The 25,098-nt window shown below is 35.9% G+C and overlaps 1 protein-coding gene across 1 annotated transcript in view; it reads right to left on the reverse strand.

Moving 5' to 3' along the window:
* The window catches only part of EYS (eyes shut homolog), a 1,789,541-nt gene that overhangs the window by 896,978 nt on the left and 867,465 nt on the right, over positions 1 to 25,098 (reverse strand). The window contains 3 exon segments of the mRNA XM_062187220.1: positions 20,105 to 21,737; positions 21,740 to 21,864; positions 23,661 to 23,853. Of these exon segments, the coding sequence (XP_062043204.1) occupies positions 20,105 to 21,737; positions 21,740 to 21,864; positions 23,661 to 23,853 (1,951 nt within the window).

Here is a 25,098-nt window from a genome sequence, read left to right on the forward strand (position 1 = left end):
AAAATGAGAAGGAATTAAAAAAAAATGAACAAGGATGGCTACAATTTTTCTAAGTTTATGGATTACAGATACTTGGTTAAGCACAGCACACAAATTGTCTAGTTCATTCCTCACAAGATCTGTATGCAACCCTTTTGATTATTATTCACATTTAAACGGAGAAAGATGAGCCAGGAAATTATGAAGTAGACCCAAGATCACACGGATATTTTGACTGTAGAAACTAAATTTTAAACCCTCTATCAGCATCTAGGACACTGTGGGAAGCAGTATGCTAATTTCCAGAAGGTATTTTTTTAAAGTATAAATACTTCACATGAATGCTTCAGCTTCTACTGTATTTCTTGGCATCACAATTGATACATTAATTTCTTGTGCTTTTAAATATTAATAAAATGAAAATTTCCTGTGGGATAAATAAAAATAAATATGTCTTTCAACCAGTTAATAAAATATTTGTAATTATAAGTACAGACCCAATTTTAAAAATATAAATCATTGTTACAATTATATGTTTATACCCTCAGGTACAAATATTAAATGGTCTAAAAGAACACAATTTTACTTTATTGATATCAGCTGTCAAAATGATAAAATGCAACATTTCTCATTTCCTTCCACTAGGGAAAGCTCATCAGGCTGTTAGAGAAAGTGGCAGAGGCAATAGCACGAGAGAGAGGAGAGAGGAGAGAGGAGAGAGGAGAGAGGAGAGAGGAGAGAGGAGAGGGGAGAGAGAGAGAGAGAGAAAGAGAGAGAGAGAGAGAGAAGCACTATAGAAGATTAAAATCTAAGTAAGGTCTAAGTAAAGTCTAAGCAAAATAGCAATCTACTTAGAAAGTCTCTACCCACCCAATGTAAGAACAGAGATTGAAAATCAAATAGAAAACAATGACACATGTTTATGACCCCAAATCAAAACAGTTATGTTATCATTTGAAGTTTGCAAATTGGATATAGAATTTTACCTCTTAGAACATACAGATGAACTCTTCATGTCTTGAATCTTTAGAATTAAATTACTGTACAGAAAGTAAACTATGCTTCAAAAGAAATAAAAGGGAAAGACCAAAGAGACAGCAATGAGATACAGGAGCGATTGTGTTTTCTGTAGTTGAAAGTTCTTCTAGTTAAAAGCTAGGCAATGAGGGGTTAGATATTCAATATCAACTTATAAATGTAGCATGTGGAGTTAGGGTCTTGGAAGGGACATCCTGAGATGAGAAATACAGGTACCAGTTATGGCATTCAGAGTTTCATCATAGCATCAGCTATTGAATCTTCTGGAACTAGCAATGTACATTAAAAATTATAAGTAGTAATTAATGAGATCTAAGGAATGGTTGGGAATCCCTGGACAAAGTGTGTTCAGATATATGAGACATGTGGGAGGCAGGAATGTGGCTCTGTATAGAAACCAAATATCAGAATAGGGTAAATCTGTCAGCAGTAAGTGAAAATTCCAAAGGCAGGGTATATATCAATAAACTTCATGGTTAGATCTGGTACAATTTTAAGATACTCTAAGCTTAAGGACCAGATACATTTAAATGGGGTTGTTTTAATAGTTCAAACTGATGAAATCTTTACTTAATATATACTAAATCGATATTCTGTATATAAAGATAATTGAAAATGAATCTTGATGTGAATGGAAGGGGAGAGGGAGTGGGAGATGGGAGGGATGCGGGTGGGAGGGAAGTTATGGGGGGGAAAAAGCCATTGTAATCCATAAACTGTACTTTGGAAAATTATATTTACTAAATAAAAGTGTTTATAATAAAAAAAGAAACAAATGCAATTATAAATAAGAACTTTTAAAAAACAATAAAAGAAACTAAATATGTGTACTGAATTTAACAAATAAACAAAACAAAATTTGGAGACAGGCTAATCTTTAGGTGGTATTGTGATTACAATTAATATAGATTAATTGACTATAATAACTGCACAAAATTGTTGGTAGTCCCATTTTCTTGGTGAGTAAACTGAAGCTAAATACAATTATATTCTAAAGCCAAAGAACTAATAAGTTATTCAAGACAGATGGTTCTAAGATTTATTCACATTTTTCTGTTTCAGTCCTATTACCAAGCAATGAAATTGTACAACTCAGAACTTCTTAAAATCCAAGAGTCTGGGCCAACTTTAGTTTTAGTATAGAAGCATTTGCAGCAGTCCTGCTCAGCCAGTGAAAGGCCTGCAATAGATGATCAGTGCACAGAGTTCTTTTCACAAGTTGTGAATTGGTGATGGGTATACTTTTTCAATGTTCTTTGGTAAACAAGGTTCATAGTCCTTCTTCCTGGAGAATTATGTATATGCACAGCCCTAGGACTACGGAATTTTCAAGGAGGAAATGATTTTTTTAGATGAGATGAAGGCAGCTTAATTTATTAGAATTTAAATCCTTAACAAAAACACAAATATGCAATTGTACAGGGCCAAAAAAAGAAAAACATCTGGGAAGGGTTTTTGTCATTTAGATATTTGTGGGGAAAAATGGCTATAGCATTGCATAATACCAGAACACATATAGTATATTTTTTCATGAAATTTGAATCATATTAATTCTAGATTTCTTCAAAAACAAAAACAGAAAAGAAAAGAAATGCCTGTGATAACCAGTTTTGCTGAAAATATAGTGTTTTGTCAAACTTTGTGTGAAATTTTGTAGGGCAAATCATTAGGAATTATATACTGCCATATTTTTGATAATATGACTATCTTGAAATTTACTATATATTAATGAAGTTGACATCTTTTCATTGGATTGCTGTCTTTGGCCCTTTCCTGGGTTCCTGTGAACTATCATCTCTATGCCTTTTGTTTGTTGAACTCTTTATTAACCTTTGACTATAATGTGGATTGAAAATATGTCAAAAATTAAAGAAAACTAAAAAACTAAAAAAAGTAATTTTGAATAAAATTATATAATTGTAGTACTATAGAAAATACAAGCATTATTTTTTTTCTTAATCTATCAGCCTTTGCTTTAAAAATGTGTCATTAGAAGAATACCACAGATAGTTACAACTTGTGGTGGCGGAGCCAAGATGGCAGAATAGTGAGGGCGTGCACTGATAGTTCAGGAAAAAAACAGTTTAATAAAAGTGGAGTTACTGTAGTTTCAGGGAAAGGCTCAGGAAAAAAAATTGCAGGACGCCCATGGCTCAGGAGCCCAGTCGTGAAGTCTACGCAGCAGCGCTGGAAAGGGATGTGAGGACAGTAGCCCAAGGCATTGGCGGGGAAACAGCAGAAACAGCCTAGAGGGAAAGAGGCTAGAAGCCCCACTGGGGAAAGTTCACCAGGCTGACTAGAAGAGAGAAAAAAATAAATAAATAAAAGGGACCGGCATGGACACGAACCTCTCCACTCAGCTTACAAAGGCAAGCAAGACAAAGAGCAGGCACCATTTTGGACATACGTAAAGTAGTGCCTGCCATCAACCAAGCAGAAAAACCTGACTCTGGTGGTGAGAAATAACAGGAGGTTAGGACCTAGTGAAGGTGTGGAGCTAATGAACTGAGACTGAAAATCTGAGGGTGTGGGAGAGAACTCATGGAGTACACAAACTTGGTAACCTTGGCAACCCAGTGGGAGACTGCAGGGAAATTTGAAATCACATGGAGGACTGCATAGACCCTTTGTGGGGTCCTTCGGGCAGAGAAGACAAATATTATACACACAGGGGACAGATTTCATACATTGACTACCCTCAAATCCACTCAGCTGTGCGGAATTAATTCCCTTCATAGTTAAAAAGAGAGAGAGAGAGAGAGAGAGAGAGAGAGAGAGAGAAAACAACCTGGGTGAGTCACCTTTGGAACACCCTTAACCCTGAAGAACCAAACAAAGCTCTCTGGCCACACCCATCACATGCCTCTAAGGATCCTTCAAAAGCAGACAGTCCACTTAATATAGAGCCATACTGTAACAAGAAAAAACACCACAGTGAAGAAACCAAAGAATATCTCCACAATGCCAAGCAACAAACGCAGAAACTGAGGAAACAAGAGCAAGGAAGACACTATGATGCCCCCAAATGAACAAGACACCCAATTTCAAAATTATGAAGATGATGAGATAGAAGAAATTCAAGAAACAGATCTCAAAAAGTTGATAAGAACATTAAAAAGTTCTCAAAAACAAATTCTTGAACTACAGAAATCCTTACTGGAAAGGATAGAAAATCTTTCTCGTGAAAATAAAATATTAAGGAGGAATCAAAATGAAATGAAGCAAATAGTAGAACATGAAACAGTGATAGTGACGAGAAGTCATAATGAAATGAAGAATTCAATAGATCAAATGACAAACACATTAGAGAGCCTTAAAAACAGAATGGGTGAAGCAGAAGAGAGAATATCGGGCTTAGAAGATAGAGAACAGGAAAGTATACAGTCAAACCAAAGAAAAGAAGAGGAAATTAGAAATCTAAAAAATATTGTTGGGAATCCACAGGATACTATTAAAAAACCCAACATTCAGGTTCTGGGAGTTCCTGAAGGCATGGAGAGAGAGAAAGGATTAGAAGGCCTTTTTAGTGAGAAACTAGCAGAAAATTTCCCAGGTTTGGAGAAGGACAGAGACATCCTAGTACAGGAAGCTCATAGAACCCCTAATAAACATGACCAAAAGAGATCCTCACCACGACACATTGTAATTAAACTCACCACAGTGAAACATAAAGAAAAGATCCTAAATGTGCAAGAGAGGAACGTCAGATTACTCTCAGAGGATCTCCAATTAGACTGACACTGACTTCTCATCAGAAACCCTACAGGCCAGGAGGGAATGGTGAGATATAGCCCAGGTACTAAGAGAGAAAAACTGCCAGCCCAGAATATTATATCCTGCAAAGCATTCATTTGTGAACGAAAGTGAAATAAAGACTTTTGATACCAAACAGAAATTCAAGGAATTTGTCGCCACTCGTCCAGCCCTGCAAAAAAAAAAAAAATGCTTAAAGATGTGCTACACACAGAAACACAGAAACACGGCCATCAATATGAAAGAAGGTTAAGGAAGAAAACCTACCAGTAAAAGATAGATCATAGGAAGCTCAAAAATATATATTAGAAAATATATTTGGGAAAATGGCAGGGCAACACTACTTATCAATAGTCACATTGAACGTTAATGGCCTCAACTATCCAGTTAAAAGACACAGACAGGCTGAATGGATTAAGGAACAAAACCCATCTATTTGCTGCTTACAAGAAACACATCTTTCCAACAAAGATGGATGCAGACTGAAAGTGAAACTCAGGAAAAAGATATTCCATGCCAACAGAAACAACAACAACAACAACAACAACAACAACAAAACAGGTATAGTCATATTAATATCAGACAAAATAAACTTTAACACATAAACTGTTGAGAGACAAAGAGGGGCACTATATAATGATTAAGGGATCCATTCAACAGGAAGATATAATGATTATCAATGTATATGCACTTAATTACTGGGCACCGGTTTATTTAAAAGATATATTAAGGGACTTAAAGGGAGATTTAGATTCCAATACAATAGTACTGGGGAACTTCAATACTCCACTCTCAGAAATAGACAGAGCAACCGGACCAAAGATCAACAAGGAAACAGCAGATTTAATCGACACTATTGCCCAAATGGATCTAACAGATATCTACAGAACTTTCAATCCTACATCTAAAGATTTAACAGTCTCCTCAGCAGTGCATGGAACTTTCTCTAGGATTGACCACATACTAGGCCATAAAGCAAGTCTCAGCAAATTCAAAATAATTAGAATCATACCATGCAGCTTCTCAGACCACAGTGGAATGAAGGTGGAAATTAGCAACTCAGGAATCCCTAAAGAGTATGCAAATATGTGGAGACTGAATGCTCCTGAATGAACACTGGGTCATAGAAGAAATTAAAAGAGAAATCAAAAACTTTCTGGAAGTAAATGAGGATAACAACACAACATATCAAATCTTATGGAATACGGCAAAAGCAGTGTAGAGAGGAAAGTTTAAAGCAATAGGTGCCTACATCAAGAAATTGGAAAGGCACCAAATAAATGAGCTTTCAAGGCATCTCAAGGATCTAGAAAAGCTGCAGCAAACCAGACCCAAATCTAGTAGGAGAAGAGGAATAATTTAAATTAGAGTGGAAATCAACAGGATTGAATAAAAAAAAAAAACACACTACAAAAATCAACCAAACGAAGAGCTGGTTTTTTGAAAAAATGAATAAAATTGACACCCCATTCGCCCAACTAACTAAAAAAAGAAAAGGCCCAAATCAATAAAATCAGAGATGAAAAAGGAAATGTAACAATAGACACCACAGAAATAAAAAGAATCATCAAAAATTACTGCAAAGACTGTATGCCAGCAAACAGGAAAATCTGTCAGAAATGGATAGATTCCTGGACACATGCAATCTACCTAAATTGAGCCATGAAAATATAGAAAACCTAAACAGACCCATAACTGAGACAGAAATTGAAACAGTAATAAAGGCCCTCCCAACAAAGAAAATCCCAGGACCAGATGGATTCACTGCTGAATTCTACCAGACATTTAGAGAAGAAGTAACTCCAATTCATCTCAAACTATTCAAAACAATCGAAAAAGAGGGAATTCTCCCAAATTCTTTCTATGAAGCCAGCATCACCTTAATTCCTAAGCTGGAAAAAGATGCAGCATTGAAAGAAAATTACAGACCAATATCCCTGATGAACATAGATGCAAAAATCCTCAATAAAATTCTGGCCAATAGAATGCAACAACACATCAGAAAAATCATCCACCCAGACCAAGTGGGATTTGTCCCTAGTATGCAGCGATGGTTCAATGTTTGCAAATCAATCAATGTGATACACCACATTAACAGACTGCAGAAGAAAAACCATATGATTCTCTCAATAGATGCAGAGAAAGCATTTGGTAAAATTCAACACCCTTTCATGATAAAAACTCTAAGCAAATTGGGTATGGAAGGAACATTCCTCAATGCAATCAAAGCAATTTATGAAAAACCACGGCCAGCATCCTAATGAATGGGTAAAAGTTGAGAAGCCTTTCCACTGAGAACTGGTACCAGACAGGGATGCCCACTCTCATGACTCTTATTCAATATCATTCTGGAAGATTTAGCCAGAGCCATCAGGCAAGAAAAAGAAATTAAAAGGATAAAAATCGGGAAGGATGAAGTCACAACTATCCCTCTTTGCAGACGATATGACTCTTTATTTCGGGGATCCAAAAAACTCTACTAAGAAATTGTTGGAACTCAAGGAAGAGTTAGGCAAAGTAGCAGGAAATAAAAGCAATGCAGAAAAATCAACAGCCTTTGTATACACAGGCAATACCATGGCTGAGAAAGAACTGCTAAGAACATCCTATTCACAATAGCCACAAAAACCATCAAATTCCTTGGAATAAACTTAGTCAAGGATTTTAAAGATTTCTACGATGAGAATTACAAAATATTATAGAAAGAAATAGAAGAGGATACCAAAAAATGGAGAAATCTTCCATGCTCATGGATTGGAAGAATCAATATCATCAAAATGTCCATTCTCCCAAAAGCAATTCATAGATTCAGTGTGATACCAATCAAAATACCAAAGACATTCTTCTCAGATCTAGAAAAAATGATGCTGAAATTCAAATGGAGGCACAGGAGACCTCAAATAGCTAAAGCAATCTTGTACAACAAAAACAAAGCCTGAGGCTTCACAATACCAGATTTCAGGACATACTACAGGGCAGTTGTAATCAAAACAGCATGGTACTGGTACAGAAATAGATGGATAGACCAATGGGACAGAATAGAAACACCAGAAATCAACCCAAACATCTACAGCCAACTTATATTTGATCAAGGATCTAAAACCAATTCCTGGAGTAAGGACAGTCTATTCAATAAATGATGCTGGGAAAACTGGATTTCCATGTGCAGAAGCGTGAAGCAAGACCCCTACCTTTCACCTTACACAAAAATCCACTCAACATGGCTTAAAAACCTAAATATATGACCTGACACCATCAAATTATTAGAGAACATTGGAGAAACCCTACAGGATATTGGCACCAGCAAAGACTACTTAGAAAAGACCCTGGAGGCATAGGCAGTCAAAGCCAAAATTAACTATTGGGATTGCATCAAATTGAGAAGTTTCTATACTGCAAAAGAAACAGTCAAGAAAGTGAAGAGGCAACCGACAGAATGGGGAAAATATTTGCAAACTATGCTACAGATAAAGGATTAATAACCAGAATCTACAAAGAGATCAAGGAACTCCACAACAAAAAAAACAACCCACTTAACAGATTGGCCAAGGACCTTAATAGACATTTTTCAAAAGAGGAAATCCAAATGGCCAACAGCCACATGAAAAAATGTTCAAGATCACTAGCAATCAGGGAAATGCAAATCAAAACCACAATGAGGTTTCACCTCACCCCTGTGAGAATGGCTCACATTCAGAAATCTACCAACAATAGATGCTGTAGAGGATGTGGGGAAAAAGGAACACTAACCCACTGTTGGAGGGAATGCAAACTGGTTAAGCCACTATGGAAGTCAGTCTGGAGATTCCTCAGAAACCTGAATCTAACCCTAAAATACAACCCAGCCATCCCACTCCTTGGAATTTACCCAAAGGAAATTAAATTGGCAAGCAAAAAAGCAGTCTGCACCTTAATGTTTATTGCAGCTCAATTCACAATAGCTAAGACCTGGAATCAACCTAAATGCCCATCAACAGTAGACTGGATGAAGAAATTATGGGATATGTACTCTATAGAATATATTACAGCAGTAAAAACAATGAAATCCAGTCATTTGCAACAAAATGTAGGAATCTGGAAAACATGTTGAGTGAAATCAGCCATTCCCAAAGGGACAAATATATGTTCTCCCTCATTGATGACAACTAACCAAGCACCAAAAAGGAAACTTGTTGAAGTGAAATGGATACTATGAGAAACAGTGACTTGATCAGCCCTGCCCTGACTGTTGATGAACAACTTAATACTTTATCCCTTTTAGTATTTTTTTGGTTGTTCTACTTAATACTCTGTAATTAATTGAATTAATTGAACTCTGTAATTAATATACAATAATTCTTAAGTGTTGAAACTTAACTGAAAAGTCTTCTCTGTTAAATATAAGAGTGAGAATAAGAAAGGAAGGGATGCACAATTTGGGACATGCTCAATAGGACTTGCCCCAAATGGTAGAGTTAGAAACGTATCAGGTGATTCCAATTCAATCCCATCAAGGTGGCATGTACCAATGTCTTCTCACTAGTCCAAGTGATCAATTTCTGTTCACAATTGATCATAATGATAGGACTAAGAGTCAAAGGGATCACATAAACAAGACTAGTGTCTGAAAATACTAACTGATAGAATAAAAAACGGAGAGAATGATCCAACATGGGAAGCAGGATACACAGCAGACTCATAGAATGGCAGATGTCCTAAACAGCACTCTGGCCTCAGAATCAGCCCTTAAGGCATTTGTATCCAGCTAGAAGCCCATGAGAGTATTTTAGGCATGGAAAGCCAAGACACTGTGGCAAAAAAAAAAAAAATGAAATGACCTAAATGAAAGATCTCTGCGAGTGAGATCCCAGTGGAAAGAACAGGTCATCAAAGAAGGATGTACCTTTCTCTGAAGGGAGGAGAGAACTTCCACTTTACTATGACCTTGTCTAAATATGATCAGAGTTGGCGAACTCAAAAGGCCTCCATAGCCTTGGCAAAGCATGACAGGAGCCTAGGGTGATTACTGAAGCCATAACCATGAGTGTCAATTTGTTAAGTCAACAACAGGAGTCACGGTGCACTTCTCATGTAGGATCTCTGTCCTTAATGTGCTGTACATCGTGATTTAATGCTATAACTAGTACTCAAAAAGTATTTTTCACTTTGTGTTTCTGTGTGGGTTCAAACTGTTGAAAATTTTACTTAATATATGCGAAATTTATCTTCTGTATATAAAGATAATTGAAAATGAATCTTGATGTGAATGGAAGGGGAGAGGGAGATGGAGAGAGGAGGATCGCAGGTGGTAGGGAGCTTATGGGGGGAAAAAACCACTATAATCCAAAAGTTGTACTTTGGAAATTTATATTCATTAAATAAAAGTTAAAAAAAGAAGAATACCATAAATTAACAAGTGAAACTAACTGTATACTGTGGATTTTTAAAAATATTTTTGCAGATATAACTGCATACTTAAAAAATACAGCAAGTTCTTAGTTCCCAGCACTTCATAATGTGATATTATTTACAGAGTTATTGCAGATGTATTTAATTAGAAATGGCCAACCTATTTTTAGGTTGATCCTTAATCCAGTGTGACTGGTGTCCTCACAGGAAGATGATGGGAATGCACACGGAGAGACCACATGGACAACAGTGGAGGGATACAGCTGCCAGCTAAGGATCCCAAGGTCTGATAGCCACCACCAGAAAATAGTTGGCAGGGAAAAATTGTCTTCTGTGGTTTTCAGAGGGAGCTTGGTCCTACTCACACTATATTTTTGACTTAGACTCTAGAATTCTGAGACAATACATCTCCATTGTTTGAAGCTAACCAATTTGTGTAAGTCATGGTAGCCCTAGGAATCTAATATGTCATTCATTATAATATATCAAAATTTCCAACATTTGTGTCACATTTTCACATTCAAAATAATCAAATCTCAAGTCATCAACATCTACTTTCTTTCAATATTTTCTAATTCTATACTTTTTAGTTATAGCATTTTTTCTCTCTGAATAGTTCATATTGCATTATTAGTTTTCTGTACCTATAATTATATATACTTCTATTGTATACACACACACCCACACACCAGTCTACACACACACCTGCAGACAGTATTTTTAAAAGACATTATTATGGCACTGATAACTTGGCTTATCAGACATTGTAGTTGAGAGAGTTTTTCAACTCAAAATGAAGACTCAAATTTCCAAGAATTAATATAAATACAAAATACTAAATATCTATTTCAGGCTGAATGTGACTCTGATTCTTAGCAATCTTTCCTCAGGGCCACAATCAAGGATGTCATTACAAAATTATCTGATTTTTGCATTGTACTAGAACTCCTATTAGACAGTTTTATAGATAAGAAAATTTTCTGATAAGCCCACTTGTAGTGTGTTTGGATAAACTTTTAATAAGTTTCCTAAATTTGTTTTCAGAGGGTTTCTTAAGATGCTTCTTTCTACTCAATAAGAAGTGACATTAAAAAATCCAGTGGATCAGTAAATCCTGTTGGTCTAACTTTAAAAATATATCCAGCATCTGACCATTTCAGGTCTTTTCTGCTGACAGACTAGTCTTGGCCATGGTCACTTTTCACCTGGATTTTAGGGTCTTAGCCACCCAATTGTTCTTCCTGCCTGTACACCAGCTTCAGCCTCACCTATTCTCATTTCACTTCTCTGCCCACACTCACTACATAATTTGTTTCATACACAAGTCTTTAAAATGATCCTAAAATTCATGGAATCTTATTTTGTTCCCCCTCTCCTTTTATCTGACTTCATCCTCCACAAGTACCCCTTGTTAACCAGCTCCTGCACAGTGTCTTCTCTGCTATTCCTATGTGTCAAGCACACGTCTGCCTTAACATGGCAGTGGCGCTTGTTCTTTGTGGAATTTCTTCCTCCCTATAGCTACACATTAGTATTTGCCCTTTGCAAGTTGACTTCCTCAAAGAGATCTATCTTGACTCTAGTATTTAATTCTGTTGCCTCTATCACATCATCTTGAATCTTGTGATGACTCCCTATAACTTCTATTTTTCATTTTTCTATGAATTTAGGGTATCACATTCTCTTTCTACTTCTCTTTATTGCTCTCTGCATATGCATATACACATGTATATATGTATACTCGTGCATCATGTGTGCAAGTACACACATTTAAATACATGACTGTTCTCTCTCACTGTCCACTCTGCCTGTCAAAAAAATAAATAAATAAATATGTGACTGTAGAGTGTTTTATTATGTATACATATTTAGATTATAGAATTACAGGTGTACTGTGCTTAGCGTTTATTATGTCTCTCCACTTGAAGTAAAGCTCTAAGAGCTCAGGAATTATCTGTTTTACTTAGTAATATATAATTCACAGCATAACTAATGGGATATCCTCAATAAAAGAGTTTGCCAAGTAAAATATGGCTGTTAAAGAAGAAAATACGTCACACTAATCACTACTCTAGTTGATGGAAAATCTGTGATAGGGCTTGAATAATATATTAATTATTGATGTTAAATAGCATCTCAAAATATTGCTGATTGATGTTTATAAAGGTGACAACTTGTCAAATTGCACCACATGCTTCAAGTATAAATAGATTTGGGATGTAATAGCAGTATCATTATATTTATTTCCTGTGTACAAATGACTGACATTAGTAAATGGAAATGAAGAAAATCGGGTATGTAGACAGGCAAATACTTTTCTTCATTGGCAGAATTATTTATGCTGTCCAAAAATTGTGGGTCTCAGTTTTGCACTCCCTAAATTTTCCAATTCTACTCTGGCCTCCCTTAACACCAACCATTCTTGATAAAGGCCAGCCAAGAGTTGCTCCAGGAGGTCTCAAGGACATGATGAATAAACAGAACCAACTCTCTTTTTTGAACAGTGTGTGGGAAGGAAAACTCCATCATATCTGGATCTCACAGACTCAAATTCCAGTGCCAACACTAATGATAGCAGCAAGACCTGAGCAAGATACTCTTGACGTTTTTCACCTGTAACTTTGTGCAAAGACCAGATCTTGAACCCTACTTGTCATTTGCTGAGTACTTATTAAAATGCAGTTATTACAATTATCATCGAAACTAGAAGTTCTTCACATTCCTAATATCCAGAGATGTTAAATCAGTATCTGTGGGGATTCTTTTTCAAAACATTTCCTCCCCGTGCTTCTTTGTCACATTTGACCAGATCAGAGATAGTACTGGATTTTTGGCTTACATCACCTGCTTTAGAAAATCAAATGCCCATCCTCACATTCTTGTTGTAGAACTATAACCTACCCTGAATTTTGGCTTTGATGCATCTTTGCTCAAGAACAGATAGCTGTTCCCTAAATAAATTCTGCTTCCTCAGCATCCATAATCAAGTCCTGTACTGGCTGATTATCCAGAAATAAACCATGATCTTATGCCTTCATTGATCAGACTGATGGCTGGAGTATCCTGGTATCAAATCACTTACCTACCTAAACTCACCCTAAACCATGACTAAATTGATAATTCCTTGGGATTATTACAAGTTGAGCCACCCAGTTCTGTTGCTAGGGACCAGGCACTCCAGTCTTGCTTTTTTACTCTATGATGTTCACTGTCCCACAAACCTGTTTCTTATCCTACACACAGCCACAGCTTTCACGTTGATAGCAGCTTTTACAGCTGATTTCTCTTTACTTATATTAAACTGATGAGCATGCATGAGCATTTTAAAGACAGGATTCTCATAATCCTTCCTGGAATTTCCATCTTTACAAGAACATTTGGATAAAGTTTTGTATCTATTAACATATAAATCTTGTCTTGAAAGAACCAAAATACTGCTGAGGGAAACTAACCAAATCAACAAATAATGAAAGTCAGGCTTACACTGAATTATGCACAATGTTCTATAGAAACACTGATAAAAAGAATACCTAAATCCTCAAGCAATTTATAAAAGTCCTCCAAAAGGGAATGATATTTGATTTGTGGCCTGAAAATAGGAATTTTGATAAACTAAACAAGTGAGTGAATTTATGAGGTGGCATCTATGACAACTAAAGTGCAGGATATGTGCAGCTGAATGACAGAATTAAGTAGTTTTCAGTCTAAAATAGGGTAGGGATGATTTCAGATTGCACAATCAAGGTTGTGTATTCTATTTGGAATTAGTAAACTTTTTCTTAAAGCAAATAGAACTATTGTATCTTTTGAAGAAGAGGAATGAAGAAATCATGTTAAAAAAAAAAACCTACAATAATGTGGGGGATATAAGACAGAATAGAACCCAGAGGTAGTTAACTCATTTTGGAGAACACCACATTAGTTCGAATGAAAAGATAAAAGCCTAACTAGAGTAATAAACGCTGACACAAAGGCTGGATGTAAGTACGTTGTAGACAGAATTTATGGTACCCTTAATTAAAAAATAGTTCATCCTGAGGCTGACAAATTTATACAGACATAAATTTCACCTGAGAGATCAATCAGGGGAAAAGAAAGGATGAGTGGCAAGAGGGATGAAGTTAGGGAGAGACTAATTTTATCTTAATTTGGGAATTTTATTTAATTTTACGCTTGAGACTAATAGGTAAAACAAAATATTGATTAGTCCAAATATAGAGAATCTATATTTATAACCATATTTGAAGGCATGAATGTAGGTGCTCTATCTCCAAAGACAAATCTTGAAATAGAAAATGACAACTGAGGAAAGAGTAATTGCCATGTAGAAAGAAGGGAACAAAAAGGTTGTAGATGTTTATGTGTGAAACACTGAACTGTACCCCATAATATGTACAAACATTAAGTATTAATCATTTTTAAATAAAATAATTTAATAAAAGAAAGAGTGGGGAAAAGTTTAAGAACAAACCAAAAGAGTATTCCCCATTTCAGAGCTGAGCTGGTGGGGAATCTATGCAGGAAGCTTGATTAGCAGATGGGGAAGGAGAAATATAGAACAGCAGAACCATGGACTGAGAGCAGAAGGAAAATGAAGGGCTGTGTTTAAAAATGCAGGAACAATTACCACTAAAGGTTCTGTAATAGGAACCATTTTCATTTTCATAATGACTTTTCTCTCAATTTTCATGATATTTTATTTACTATTTAATATTATTCTGTATAACATAAATTAAAATTTTAAATTAGCATGAACCCTACCCAGCATGGTTTTGTCAAGTGTTGGATCCTTCTGAGCACAAGGTTCTGTGTGGCTGCAATGGTCACGTATCTCTGAGGCCAGCTGGGGGAACACACATGAGGGCCTCATAAAAATTAGAAAAAGGTGTCTACACTATTTTTTCTATCTTTATGCAAGATCTCTGTAGGTTGGTTCAGAAGACAAGGGCAATGGGACATGTACAACAGTGTTAATTAGGTCTGAAGTCTGAACTTCTGACTATTTATGGCTGATATGGACACATCAGCCAAGACAGTAAAATATATGAAATTGAGACTCATAAAAACCCACAAGTTTAGCTGTACCACATGGTTGCAGATCTTTTTTTTTTTTTTTCCTGGAAAGAATGAGATGGTAAGTATTTTAAGCTTTGCTAACCATAGGGTCTCTGTTGTAACTATTCAATTTTACTGTCATAGCAAAAAATTAGCAATAGACAATATGTAAGAAAATGGATATAGCTACATTCTAGTATAACTCAACAGGTGTTCAGCCAGATTTGGCCTGTGGGCTATAGTTTGCCAATCCTTGGCTTATGGTATTAATTTCTTCAAAGTTGCATACTATTGGGATGAGTATCCAGCAATGAAAATTAAAGGATTTTGAAACTAAAGAAGTATAATACTAATGAGAAAAAGTTTGTATTATTAAACCATCATATTCATTCTACAATATTTTATATAGTGTGTCAATAATATACTACTCATTTAAGTAACCAATGTAAATAAAAAATGAATGCTCTTGAATACCATAGGCTACACAACAAAGAAAACAGAAAGCATTAATTTGTGAGGAAGATACTGGGAGAAATACAGAAAAAATATGTCAGGATCTTACATTTGATTTCACTACTCATGTGTTCTGGGTTTGCACAGACACAGTTTGACCCAGTAAAAAGAGCAACATTCATTATTGGATCTGTAGTAAATACAGTTAAATTTATACAGTCCAAATAAATTATAATAAAAATAGAGAAAAACAAATATTCCTAATAAACTATAAATTCAGTTTCAACGTTTATCTAGTGATTTGGTAATTTGCTATTAAAAAAACCTTACCCTGACTCATCCTTTATTCATGGACAAAATACCCCTGTAATTTATTTATTATAATCCTGTTACAATTAAGAAGACAATAAATGGAACTCATAGACAACATTCATTTTAGTACTATTTTTGTAATCCAGTGCTATTGTAATACTTGATGGAATCATTAATACATATAGCTGGAAATGATATTTTAAAAGGGCTGGCCTAATGTCTTTATATAGAGGAAAAATGAGGTTGGTCCTAGTACAATGGTCTGCAATTCTAAAATTTTAAGTCATTTCCATGACTCTGATCAAATATAGAGCAAGTATATAACTGGAATTTCCTTATGTTTCTAAAGTAGACCTTTGTGTGCTACTGTTTCCTCCCTACATGTTATTTCTATACTAGGAAACTACAATGGGTAGCAAAACTCATAATTCCAATGGTCTTGCTGGGGTAGATTCCTTGCTTTGCACTGGGCTTGCTTTGCACAACCCCCTGTTATTAGTGAAGTGAGACACCATGGAGCCACTGCTAGAAACACGTTTCTTTGAGTTATCTATACCCCTTGAAGTGCCTGATGGCTGACTCTGAAGTACAGTGGCAGCTCCACTAAATGAAATCTAAATTGCCTTTCTTACCTGTTTTCTAGACCAGATCAGTTGCTCCGGCTTCTTTTAACACAAGAACAAATGTTTAAGGAAGGAGAAAAGGAATCTGCTTTAGCAGTTTAGTGTTACTTTCCTACGAAAATATGGCTCACTTCTCTTTTTACCAGTTACTAGGAAGTGAAAGAAAAAAAGAAACACCTAGAGTTTCCTGATCCAAATACCCTCTCATAGCAATGTATAGACTGTTTTCCGTGTAATTATTCCCCCAAACAATACAATATAACCGCTTATACATAGAACTTACAACGTGTTAGGCATTTTGTGCATTGTGGAGAGGATCTAAAGTACATATCAGAATTGTGTGGGTTATATGCAAATATTAAGGCATTTTATGTAAGAGCTTTTAAGCATTAGCCGACTTAGATACCCTCAGGGTCCTGGAACCAATCCTCACATACTCCAAAGGATTACTGTAGTACTAAAGCCCTAAAGTCCTTCATTCATCAAGAATAATTTCCTATAACTAAGTTCTCCAAAGAAATTAAATTAAAATGTTTCTAAGTCCTTATGTAAGTAATAAAGTGTGTGATTATAATACCAAACCCACACTATCTTGGAAATATTTCTCATTCTTCTTATATTTAAGGCTGATTATAACAAGATCTAAATGTAACAGTGATATATTGTACTTACAGAATGATTTGGTTGGAAGAAAATATCAAGAATGAACCAGGTGTACAAACATATATAAATAGGTAGACTTTCCCATGATAGTTCTTTGACTAAACATTGACAAAATACCATGAAAATGTTTAAGGTTAGGTCTGGAAAACATTTAATGAAAGGAACTGAACAGTCAATGTTTTATTCACTGTAGGCCACAGCATCTCCTTTATATCAATTTACTTCCTCTAGGAATTGATAACTATGGAAGTCGAATATATCCCATTTGCCTGTCTAGATCTTTCTGTCATTGTTCATTCTGCCCTCTGAACACTGCAGGTGAATTCAAAGATCTGATCCTATCCTCCAGCATCCGAATGGGTTTGGCCAGTAGACAAGAGAGTGAGGTTAGGTATGAATTGCCTGTTTTCTTCCCTGTTTGCCTTCAATTGCCCAAGTTCTACTCCTAAAACCTGGAGCTTCTGCAACTTGGATCCTTTCCTTTCCAGGTTTGATTCCTGATTTTCCCTGTGTACCGTAAGGCTCAAGGTGATGGTAATGGGATTTGTTCCTACTAGTCCTCTCCAACCATACACTCTCTCCACATTTGACTTAAACTCCACCCTAATCTTTGTAAATAATGCTCCCATTAACATTTCTTGAGATACTTGAACTAAGTGTGTTATATATTCCCTGATGTGACGCTGACCAACATAGTGATGAACATATTTGATAATGTTGGCAAATGTCTTGTAAATGACTGAGTATTGTGTCCAAAATGATTAGGTACGTAAAACTGGAAGGAGATATTTGGACAAGATCAAAATCGTCAGAACATTTACAACTGCAGTGAGGGGATAGGGAAAATGGAAGTAGTGAGATATGTTCACAACAGGCAAACTTAAAGCTTGATTTTTCTGGTAATAGAGGCTATGTGTCCTGAATATTTTGTAAAAATTTAGTTAACCGAGAAGAAGGGAGGGAAGAAGGAAGGGGTGGAAGAAAGAGAGAAAGAGAGAGAGAGAGAAACTATTTTTAATTTTTTTTGTTTGACTCCTCAAATGCCCACAGTGGTCAGTTGTGGCCAAGGCCAAGGCTGGTATCTGGGAAGACAATCAAAGTCTCCCACCTGAGTGGCATGAACACAATTACAGAGCATTTCTGCCTGGTTCATAGGGACTGAATTCACAAACTGGAGGCAGGTGTTGGGTATTAAACAAGAGCACTCAATGTGGTATGTGGCATCTTAAGTGAAAACTTTTATAAAGATGTATTTATTTACTTGAAGTTCAGAGTTACAGAGAGAGAGGGAGAGAGAGAAAAATGGGTGAAAGAAGGAGAGAGAGACAGAGAGAGGGAGAGAGAGAGAGAGAGAGAGAGAGAGAGAGAGAGATCTTCCATTTGCTGATTCACTTCTGAGATGGCTGCAATGGCTAGGACTGCAGCAGGCCGAAATCAGGAGCCGCGAGCTTCTTTCTGGTATCCTATGTGTGTGACAGGAGCCCAAACATTTGGCCCATCTTTCACTGCTTTTATCAGGCCATTAGCAGGGAGCTAGTTTGCAAGTGAAGCAACCAGGGCATGAACTGGCACCAATATGGGATGCCAGCATCAGAGGCAGTGACTTAACCCAACATGCCACAACACTGGGCCCTTAACTGGCAACAAGCATCTTAACCCCTAAGCCAAATGCTCATCCCCCTCCCTATAATATTCTGGGCTTTACTATGGGATAAATTTATTGAAAGAAGTTTTAATTCACTTGCATATACCAACAATCTTGTATGTGGAATATGAAATATTAAGCATTGTATTTTAATCATAACAGTCAAACTGCAAGATAACACCTTATGAAAGTACCATGAGGATATTGCATTTAAATATATAATTAAATATATTATGCTATCTTTAGAAACTTTTGAAGGAAACTCCTATCACCTTAGAAATTTTGATATAACAATTTGGTCTTTCCTATTATTAAATGTAATCCATAAGTTACATACCTAAACACTTTTGTAGGTTGATGTGTACAATGTGTTTCCTCTGAAGCAAAAACATGCAACCATACATATATATTCAAAATCATACACAGATTTCTCACTGAAACTATAAATTTCTCATTAGCTATAAGTTTATCATTAACTTCATTACCACAAAAGTAATAGTTGCAATTCAATAAGATAGAACTTCTTTAAATAATGAAAAAAAGTTCTTTCTTTTGGTTAAATATAGTTCTTTTTCTTCTTTTTGCATCCTGACAAGTTTGATAGAAATTATAAAGTAAGGTACTATAAGTGACTTGAAAAAACTGCTTTTAAGTAGAAATATTATCAGAGAAAATAGGTTTTCTGTTTATTATTGTAAGACAATTTCAAATTTACAGTTTTAAATATTACGAAATGCTATATTATACCATATGTGATAGGAAAACCTAATAAAATTCCCTTGATTCCATCATAGTTCCCATTTTAAAAATACTAGCACTGAATGCTAGAAAGGTTAGGTTATATTGTATCCAACCTGACAAAGAAGCTATTTCAAGAAATGAGAATAATAAAAGTTATCCCTAAACTTTGAGAGATCTGTTGTAATGAATTGAACTAGTTCAGTTTCTGATTGCTTGCCAGCGGTGCAGCCACCTCCAACATACTCCTGTATTGATCTGGCAGCCTTTGTGGCAGTGCATAAAGAATAACCATCTGTGTCAGGTACAACAGCAGGTTCCGTCTCCATTGAACTGGCTGCTGCCCTGATTACAATAAGGCTGTTTAGAGCACCTGGTGACCACGACAGACTCTTTCTTCTCTGAAGTAAAAAAACTCATTTCTAAAAGTTTACTGAATAGAAACTGGGAAACTCACCAGAAACAATCAGCTGTTGAGGTGCTGTAAGGGACTCCAGTGCAGACAAAGTAAGAGATCTAGTGATGGAAGGACCCTGGCTTGCAGCAAGAGATTGCCGATCCTGCATACTAGGCTGAAGTTCCCATCTGGGCCATTCTGCAGCAGTCCTGCCCTGGTCTTTTAAATCAGATGTGAAGGGTGGATAATCCATGTAAAATGGGCTAGCCGGCTGACTTACAGAAATGGGGAAAGAGGTCTGTACAGGAAGGGGTTGTGGTGCTGAAACTGTATAAAGTGCAACATTAGAGAACATTTGTACAAAATCAGACAGCGAATCTGTAGGCAGTGGCATACGATTTTTGAAGTCATTTGAATGTACAGTTTCTGAATTTATCTTCAAAGTTACACCTGAATCAGATTGTAAGTTTAATTCAAGATCCAGAGAACTATCACTTCTGTGCTGTTTGATGTGTGTGTGAGGTACTCCACCTTCTTCTATGTCCTTTACATTTCCTTGACTCAATATGTCAGTGGGGGCCACAGCTACAGGATGTTGTCCTATTTTCAATACTTTTAAAATGTTTTCTGATAGTGACAGATCATCAATAGTTAGTTGGGAAGTCAGATCAGAATTCATAAAGTCTAAAGACACAGTTTGTGAAGGGACAATAGATAAACATGTCTTATACAAACATAAATTAACATCCAAATTACTTGATAGGGTAATGGATTCTTCCAAGGATGAGGATAAAATTGTTCTTTTTGCACTCTTTTTAGAAGGAAATAAAGATGACAGTTCTGTGAATGCCACTGATGGTGTTATTTCTGTAGGAGAAGAAAATGCATGCCCAGAAGTGATAGTTTGAGTTCCCATTAGTGCATACCAGCTGGCTAATATTGCTGAGTTCATCCAGAATGTCTCATAAAAGTGGGACTGTTTTCTATGCAAAACTTGATCTGAGAATTCATAAGAGGATTTTATTTCAGTCATAGAGCAAGTTGCACATGTTTGGCTTAATTCACTTAAAGAATCAGCAGCCTGTGATTTGATGTTTGTGAGTCTCCGGTCGCTAGATGTTTCAGTAATAGCGTGATGTTCACTGGGAAGAGAGGCTTGTGAACTGAATCGGTGCAGAGTTGATGAGTTTAAGATGGCTACCTGTTTGGATATAATTATCTTAGCAGGAAGAATGGGAGACATCGAGGAGCTCAGTAATCTCCAGTGCTGTATTCTTGAAATTAAAGGAACAGCTGAATATTTTTCAATACCTTCTTCAGCTCCCCTAGAGACAACTGGAGGTGCACTTGCAGAAGCAGTTGAGAGCGTGAATCCACGGGAGAGTAATGAGTGTCGGTTTAACTCAGTAGCAGCCCTTGCAATGTCACTAATTACTGAATTCATTGTGGTAGCAGAGAAGGCAGCAGTCTGATATCTCTCAAGTAAAAAGGATTGTGTAGGAAAAGTAAAATCTGTCAATAAGGAAGTGCCCATAAGTGGTGTCTTTCTCCTATCTGGGAAAAAGAATGCTGGCATGGCTGCAGAAGTTTGGATAGACAGCTGTGATACAGAAGTTTTGCTCCAGACAGTTTGTACTTCTTCATGAACACCAAAATTCAGAAATCCAGAAGAGGAAACAGCTGTGAAAGAAAAGACAAAGACTGTTTTGCTGAAAGTTCTTTAGAGGAAATTAGTTCTCCAAGTAAGTAGGTTTAAAAAGATATGTCAATACTTCATTCTGCCAAACCACTGGTTGGAGGAACATTATGTTTGAAAATGTCTCTTTTGGAGATCAAGAAAGGAGGAGGAAAAAAATCAGAAAAATGAATTAAAAATGAACAACTTTGACCCTGGGTTGATTCTTTAGTAAGCTGCACTTCCATGTCCCACACATTATATGTCGACAATTATGGCTCTGTAGATCATACATCTAATGAATGCATATGAGGAACTTTAGTGATTTCACACAAATTGCATAAATGCAGTATTCAATTATTTACAGCTCATAGGAGAGCCAAAATCAGAATAAATGGCGTTACAGATTCACAACCATATTACATATTCACAACCAAATGACTCCTTTGAATTATAAAACACAAAAATTTGCAATCTATTGTCCCAGATAGAATCCATGAATATTTGACCTACCATATTAGAACGCTCTAAACATTATTTTTGATTAAAGGCAAAATGCCATTTATGTCAGATAACACTATATTTCACTTTAGTTCTTTAAAAGAATAGAAGTTATAGACAAAAAGTAGAGTGAGCTACCTTTCTGCTTATCTGATAATCTTTACAATTTTTTCTTTTTTTTTAAAGATTATTATTTATTTATTTGAGAGGTAGAGTTACAGACAGTGAGAGGGAGAAACAGAAATGTCTTCCGTCCATTAGTTCAATCCCCAAATGGCCGCAATTGCCTGAGCTGTGCCAATCCGAAGCCAGGAGCCAGGAGCTGCTTCCTGGTCTCCCATGTGGGTGCAGGGGCCCAAGGACTTGGACCATCTTCCACTGCATTCTCAGGCCACAGTAGAGAGCTGGATTGGAAGAGAAGCAGCCTGTACTAGAAGCTGGCACTCATATGGGATGCCAGCGCCGCAGGCAGAGGATTAACCTACTGTGCCAGAGTGCCAGCCCCAAGATCTTTTTTTCTTAAAGAATTTCTTGTCATGGGCTATAATTCTCATTCTGATTATCCTGAGTTTCATTGACTATATGAAGAGTGAGTTTGGAATTTATCATATGATCTACTTTTTATAATATGACATCACCTGATGTAGTGAATCGAATAATAAGACACATTCAAACAGCTTCAAGATGTCAAAATAACTCAGGCCTGTGCCGCGGCTCACTAAGCTAATCCTCCACCTGCGGCGCTGGCACCCCGGGGTTCTAGTCCCAGTTGGGGTGCCAGATTCTGTCCCAGTTGCTCCTCTTCCAGTCCAGCTCTCTGCTGTGGCCTGGGAGTGCAGTGGAGGGTGGCCCAAGTGTTTGGGCCCTGCATCCGCGTGGGAGAACAGGAAGAAGCTCCTGGCTCCTGGCTTCGGATCAGTGCAGCGCGCCAGCCATGGCGGCCATTTGTGGGGTGAACCAATGGAAGGAAGGAACACCCTTTTCTCTGTCTCTCTCTCTCTCCCACTGTCTAACTCTGCCTGTCAAAAAATAAATAAATAAATAAATAAATAAATAAATAACTCAGAACAGGAAAACCTATTTTTTTTTATCTGAATGGCTTAGAAATAAATTAGTAAAAGTGTTAATTTACACATAATGGTTCAGAGGACATTAAATAAAGACATAGTGAAGAAAGCAATACAAGGTGTTTCTAAGTTAGATTCACAGTTAGTAAAAAAACATGAGTGGAGATCTAATTTTCTACCAGAATTTACTCATCAGAATAAAATCTGTTAATAAATATCTTCCCACTAGTCTACATAGAATATTATTCAAGGATATTCATAGTCTTATCAGAGTACAATTTGATATCCCTAAAAACCCGATTTAGAAAATAAAAATATATTTCACAACTTTTGCAAACTCAAACGTCTTTGTGTCTCACTGGCTTCCACTTACCTTGATCAGCTGGATAAGTATCCATTATGGTCCAGATTCCAGTAGCCCTTACAGATGGAAAACTACTGACCGAAGTTTCAGAAGGGAGTGTTATATATGTTTTTGAAGAAGTGACATCTGTTCTTTGAGAAATGGGAAGTAAACAAGTGACTCTGCTCATTTCATCACCATGAAGAAGCCCAATAGAACAAGTCTGAAAATGACAATCACCATAATTAAATTAAGCTAGAATTTCTTTACTCCAGAGACAGAAGTTTTTGAAGACTATTTGTATCTTTATAGTCACATTAGATAGCTCAAATTATCACCTATTTATGGATAAATGAAATATACACAGCAAATCTTACATTTCAAAATTAATTCATTCAAGATTGGGATATGTACAATTGAATGCATATTCTTAGTTGTCTTATTTTTCAGTTAAAATACTACTTTTAACTCATTTTAAGGATTTTTAATGATGAATTTGTACCATATAACATTAAATATGGATATGAGATACAAAATAAATTACAAAATTTTTTGCACTAAAAGTAATAGTTAGAAGCTAATAGAAAATGCCATACTTGCAGCAGATAATTCAAAATCACTTTCTTTAGATTTTTTCAAAGTATTAAATTTGATTAGCTTACAAAACTGATGTTCTTTATGTATTTTAGTTTGACATAAATACCTTAATTTGTCATATTATGAAATAATTACATGTAAATAAATTGTTTTGAGCTCATAGGAAAGATAATTAGGGTATATGAATTTTAAAAATGCAAATGAACAAAGGGATTTTTGCCAAATTGCACAGTTAAAAAAGTTTTACTATTTATAGTATTTTTATCCTTAATGAAATGTAATTATAAAATGACTAAAATATGAACACATGACTATTTCCTAACACTAAAGATACCATGTAAATGTATCTCTGCTTTACTGCTGTAATATTTGACCAAGATTACATCTATATTCTATAAAACTTAGGTCTTGCTCTGGATATATATTTTGTTTCAGGTATATTTTTGGATTTACTTTCAACTCACAACTGAAAGTTTTTATAAAAGTAAGAGGATTCCTATGTTAGACAACTGCTTTAAAAATACAACATTCAGAAAATAGTAAAAAGTGAAGCTAGAAGTCATAGAAGAAATATCAAGGAAAAATGGAACATGATTCTCCAGTTTAAGACCTTAAAATTGTTAATCTGTCTTCATTCAATGATAAGCAGAAAATCATGGAAAGATTTCAAAGATTAATGAAAATATACATGAAACCCCTGTAGAGACCAGAATGCCACTCTACTACATCAGAATGAAAGCATAGCTAACATAGAACTCATAAATACTTGCATAATTCTGGACAGCATATTTCTTCCAATTTTTTTTTTTTTTAGATTTTGCTGTATGAAACTGTATTTTTTTCTTTTAATATAAAACTATTGTCACTGCCA

The sequence above is a fragment of the Lepus europaeus genome, chromosome 3 (genome assembly GCF_033115175.1).
Source record: "Lepus europaeus isolate LE1 chromosome 3, mLepTim1.pri, whole genome shotgun sequence".
In the NCBI taxonomy this organism is placed as follows: Eukaryota; Metazoa; Chordata; class Mammalia; order Lagomorpha; family Leporidae; genus Lepus; species Lepus europaeus.